This window comes from Sarcophilus harrisii, chromosome 4 (genome assembly GCF_902635505.1).
Source record: "Sarcophilus harrisii chromosome 4, mSarHar1.11, whole genome shotgun sequence".
Lineage (NCBI taxonomy): Eukaryota > Metazoa > Chordata > Mammalia > Dasyuromorphia > Dasyuridae > Sarcophilus > Sarcophilus harrisii.
This window is the reverse complement of record NC_045429.1, coordinates 430297612-430303110: the sequence shown is the minus strand read 5'-3', so window position 1 is coordinate 430303110 and position 5499 is coordinate 430297612. Positions and strand designations below refer to the sequence as shown.

The window sequence follows — 5499 nt, the reverse complement described above, 5'->3', positions numbered from 1 at the left end:
GGAGATTAGCTAAGTAAATTGTGGTATATGCATATTATGGAATATTATTGTTCTGTAAGAAATGACCAACAGGATGATTTCAGAAAGGCCTGGAGAGACTTACACGAACTGATGCTGAGTGAAATGAGCAGGACCAGGAGAGCATTATATACTTCAAGAACAATACTATATGATGACCAGTTCTGATGGATATGGCCCTCTTCAACAATGAGATGAACCAAATCAGTTTCAATAGAGCAGTAATGAACTGAACCAGCTACACTCAACAAAAGAACTCTAGCAGATGACTATGAACCACTACATAGAATTCCCAATCCCTCTATTTTTGTCTGCCTGCATTTTTGATTTTCTTCACAGGCTAATTGTACACTATTTCAAAGTCCCATTCTTTTTGTACAGCAAAATAACTGTTTGGACATGTATACTTAATATAGTATTTAACTTATACTTTAACATATTTAACATGTATTGGTCAACCTGCCATCTGGGGGAAAGGCTGGGAGGAAGGAGGGAAAAAGTTGAAACAAAAGGATTTGCAACTGTCAATGCTGAAAAATTACTTATGCATATATTTGTAAATAAAAAGCTATATAACAATAAAAAAAGAAATTTACCTAACCCTATAAAGGAGTAGGAAAAGAAAGAATAAAGAAAAGGGAGGGGCAGGATAGAAGGGAGGGCAGAAACACTAGGGGAAAAGGTAAGAGAAGTGGGGAAGGGGTAATAGAAGATAAGATAGGAGGTGGAGTGGGTTAAAAAACATAACTAAGACAGGAGGAAGAGGTGATAAGAGATAAAAAAACATGACCAAGGACAGGGTAGAATGAGAGATCAAAAATATATGCAGGAGACAAAATAAGATGGAGGGAAATGCAAAGCTGGTAATCATAACTGGGAATGTGAATGGGATGGTTACTTTCTTAATCCCACCCCAAAATAATATTCTATAATCCAAAATTATAAGGAATAAACATGACTCAGAAAAAGGAATATGATGAGACATCCCCCATTTTTTCCCTTTGCAGAAGTGAAAGGTTCACAAATGCTTTGCACACATTTTTATGTTTTAATATATTGATCAGTTATGCTGATTGTTTTTTCTCTTCTTTCTCTCTGTCTTTCTCTGTGTGTGTCTCTCTGTCTCTTTGTCTCTGTCTCTTTGTCTTTCTGTCTCTCTATGTCTCTCTGTCTTTGTGTCTCTCTTTCTCCATCTTTATCTCTCTATCTCTGTCTCTCTGTCTCTGTCTCTTTGTCTCTCTCTTTCTGTCTCTCTCTGTGTGTCTCTCTTTCTGTCTCTCTCTCTCTCTCTTTCTTTCTCTCTCTCTCTCTTTCTCTCTCTCTCTCTCTCTCTCTCACACACACACACACACACACACACACACACACATACATACACTGCCCAAACCTTTCCACATCTAACTACTTTGCTTTCCCATCCCACAAATGATATTTTTCTAATGATAAATTAAGCTTTATGTATACAACCATAGGGCATATGTCAAGAGAATAACTAGGTGTCTTAATGAGAGGGACAGGGAGCAAGGGAGAGAATTTGGAACTCAGAATTTTAAAAATGAATGTTAAAAAGTGTCTCTACATATAATTGAGAAATAGTAAAATACTAAATAAATTTTTAAAAGAAAGCAAGAAAATGTCCTAGGTCAAGGTTAGATGGGATGTGAAGATGAGTATGATCTGTGACTGCTTAGATATTGGGAGGCTTTGTGGGTATGCAGTTGCTTCCTTACCAATATCAATTATTAGGTCAGCATAGCCTCAGGGTAACACTTCCAAAGCTAAGTGAAATAACATGCCCTAGAACAGGGACTCTGAAGGTCCACAGTTCTGGAGAGGGCAGCTGCTGATAAAGTAGTAAAATGATATCTTTGTTTACTCATTGGACAAAGAAGACATATTCCTCTCATCCCTCTCTTGCCATCGTTCCTCATCTTTCCCCCCAGGCTGCCCAGAAGAATCAATTTCTTTACTCGTTCCCTTTCTCCCCAGTTTTGACTTGGTGCTAAAATTTTCAGGTACCATTCTGGTAAGCCCTCAGAACACTCATATCTCTATTCACTGGGGAGGGGGGGAGTCAGGTTGGAAATTGTTAGCAAGTTTTCACACTAAAGAAAAGATATTGACAAGCTAGAGCTAACCTAGGATAGGGTGAGAACAGGAATGAATGGGAGGTGTTCCTTGAAAAAACCAGTTGGAGAAAATGGAAATATTAATGTAGGATAAGAGATGACTTGGCCAGAATAGAGTATCATAAGTTATCTTCTTAATCATAAAGAGTTGGGATTTCAAAGAAAATAGTCCTAGGGTTAGAGGAGACAAGAACAGAAATGAATGAAAATAATAGGGAAGAGCTTTGGGTTTTATATAGGGAATGGCTTCTTAGAAAGGAAAACTTGGTTAGTTTGCACTAAAATAAAAATTTTCCAACTAAGTCTTGTCTCCTCTAGAGTCTGCTGTCCCCTCAAACTCTTACCTTAGCACCCTCTCATCCTGGGAGTTCTAACATTTTAATATATGCACAAAAAACACAACCGAAGGTTTTATAAACAAAATATATTTGTCCATGGAAATTCAATAATTGTAGTGTAATATTGTTTTCCACAATAACATTCATTATCAGTACCTTAGGTTAAGGGTGTGACTTCCCTGCAAAAGGCTTAAACACCTTTTACATTGATTTTCAATACAATTTTCACAAAGGCTTTATGAAGAGGGAGTAAAGGACTGGAACCTCATGCATTTTACAGATAAGAAATTAGGGTACAGAGGTAAAATGCTTTCCCAAGAGTAGGTTACAAAAATAATATTAATGATGAGTAAGGAACAAATTCTTGTGACATATAAAGTTAAACAACAATAATTTAAATAAGACAAAATATTTAAATTATAATAAAATGTTGCACAGTGTGTTGTAGGAAGTAGGAGGGAAATAAATTATTCTTCTATCCTGTTCAGTTCTCCAGCAGGCAGTGGCAACAGGAAGTAGTGGTAGTCTTCATGGACGCTGGGTCTTTGCTTTTTTGCTGTTTAATAGCTTCATAATATTTTGGACCCACTGCTCCTTTGGATTAGCACAGATATTGAGGCCTTGTTTTGTGATAAAGCTATGGAAGAAATATCCTTTGGTGAGTGGCTTTATTTATTCATCCCAGATGAGTGAATTATCCTATCCCAGTCCTGTTCTTTCCCCCATACTAGTCCTTGAATTCTAAAAACTAGAATTCTAGAAACTGGGGATTAGAAAAGAAAATTCAATGAGAACTATTCTCAAGAGTCATCTGCTGCTCCCTCCCCGAGTCCTGGCCTAGGAAGAATTGTGATGATTCTTGGAATGTCCTGCTCAAATACAATTAGGATAATGAGCAAGTTAAGAAAGAATTATAGATGGCAACTAAAAATTTAAGTATAGAGGCTTTATCCTCCATTGGACTTTATGGAAAGGGCCCTCTTTCTACCAGCTACCTCTATCTGTTTTTTCACTGGTTTTAACTTGACTATGGGTAGTGTACACTAACTCTGCCCTGTTTAGCATAAAGCTATATCCAAAAACCCAAGTGGTATTTTCTATTTTCCTCCATTTAAAGCCAACTGCATCACTCTGTTGCTTCTCTACCCATATGGTAGGGTAGAATTTGGAAGGGATGTCATTAATTAGATGTGTGATCAATCACTTCTCCTCTCTTGGTCTTCATTTTTCTTAATAGAAAAAAAAAGTGAGCTGCACTAGATATTTGGTTCTTATTTTCTCCCACAAATTTGAATAATGATAGTAATAGAATTGATACTACCTATTCTTGGTGGTGCTTCTTTTTATCAATAGTATTGTTAGTTCCCTGACAAGGAAACTACTTCTTTTTGTTTGACCACAGAAAGTCCTGAACCTGCCATATTACCACTCCTCCAAGTTCATCTGTGAAATCTTACTTATATCCCTTATGAATGGCTAATGTAGTATAGGGGACAAGGGGACAATGCGTAATTAACTTACATCACAGCTTCCTTGGCACATCTGTTGCTAGTGGCACTATAGTTCACCACCAGTTTTGAAGGGATCTTTTTACTGGTGAAAATGAAGCAGCAAACTGGAGTGTCAGGGCCATCTGAAAGAAGCCCAAGAATAACAGATTAGGATGTTTCTGTTTGTTTTTTTAATATAAGTATTTTTAAAAACAGAAGGAGAAAAAAGGAAGATATGGAAAATAAATACTTTTCAGCTACAATTTCAAGCACTCTTTTTATCCCAAAACTACTATGTATCCCAAGCTAAGAGTAGGAATATTCTAGCTGAGCACAATGATAAGTCACTTAAACCCTTTTCCTCAGTTTTCTCACCAATGAAATAAGGAAGCATCATATGAACAGCATCCTATTACAACCTAATAAGGATCTAAAAATGTAACTAGGAAGAATTAATCACTAAAAGTATTCAAGGTGAATTAAACACTGGGTGTGTTAAAAGGCTATCTTCTCTTTTGCATCTACAAGCAAACAGATGCTAGATGAGGGAACATCACTGTGTCCTTCCTATCCTCCATAGGCATTATCTATTGGAAGATCAGAGAAGGCCAACATTTTAGCCAATACAACAGCAAACTCATTATTAAAGTCCTGGATTTCTAAGCAAAATTTGACAAAGGAACCATGTGTTGAGCTCCCGAAATATCTTTACCACAGAGGAGGAATTTCCCCACCAGTTAGTTACCAATTATTATAGGTCTTGCTGAGACAATAACCATATCAAGGAATCTATTCTTGAAAAAGACATTGAAAGTATAGAGTGACAGAAAGGGCACTAGGTTCTTGGGTTCTGTAAAATGAGTACTATATTAATTTAAGATCCCTTCCACAACTCATATTTGATAGCAACACCCAATTCTATGCAACCTTGGATAAAAGGGATTGAAGGACTGCGAACGCTTACCAGGTGAGGCATGAACTTGACAGCAGAGAGCTGCAGCGATGAGAACGAGGATCAGAATACCTCTGGAGACCTTCATGGTGCTGTCAGTGAGGAGGTAGGCTTAAGATAGATGTAGGTTCAACAGCTTCCAATTGTCCCTTGATCTCACTGAATTCCTGGCTGTCTTCTCCCTTTTATTGGGAGAGAGAAAGGATTGAGGGGGAAGGAGATTCCCCCTCCCTGGGAGACGTCATAAGGTAAGAATGGTAAGGAGACTCCTAAATTTGCTGAGCACACAGCTGGGCTCTGAGTTTGCCAGGAAATGAAAGAAGGAAGTTGTGGTCTCTGCCTACCCAATTTCCACATAGCTACTGAAGCAGAAAGGCAATGAGGAGAATATCCATGGAGGAACTGACCACAGGAAGTGAGTTTCTTGGGCTTGGCTTTCTCTGAAAGATTTTTAAAAGGAAAAAAAAGAAATTTTACTCAGAAAAGGAAGGAAGTATATTAACTAAGTTGAAAAAGAAATTAATAGTGGCATACAACTGGAGAAAAGAGTGACCAGATTTTAAGGGCAGAAA

At 37.5% G+C, this 5499-nt stretch overlaps 1 protein-coding gene across 1 annotated transcript; it reads right to left on the bottom strand.

Annotated features, from left to right (window-relative positions):
- Positions 1-2556: 2556 nt before the first annotated feature.
- Positions 2557-5156, bottom strand: LOC105750535 (C-C motif chemokine 5). Its single transcript, XM_012549774.2, has 3 exons — positions 4940-5156; positions 4007-4118; positions 2557-3122 (listed from the first exon to the last, which is right to left on the bottom strand). Exons 1-3 carry the CDS (start codon positions 5013-5015, stop codon positions 3014-3016), a joined length of 297 nt encoding a protein of 98 aa, XP_012405228.1. The 5' UTR covers positions 5016-5156; the 3' UTR covers positions 2557-3013.
- Between the last annotated feature and the right edge of the window lie 343 nt (positions 5157-5499).

Excerpts from the sequence above, each read along its gene's own strand:
- LOC105750535 (XM_012549774.2), bottom strand. The coding sequence starts at position 5,015 with ATGAAGGTCTCCAGAGGTATTCTGATCCTCGTTCTCATCGCTGCAGCT. Across the intron at positions 4,119-4,939 it reads TCAAGTTCATGCCTCACCTG|ATGGCCCTGACACTCCAGTT; the intron begins GTAAGCGTTCGC and ends GGCTTCTTTCAG. Across the intron at positions 3,123-4,006 it reads TGTGCCAAGGAAGCTGTGAT|CTTTATCACAAAACAAGGCC; the intron begins GTAAGTTAATTA and ends TTTCTTCCATAG.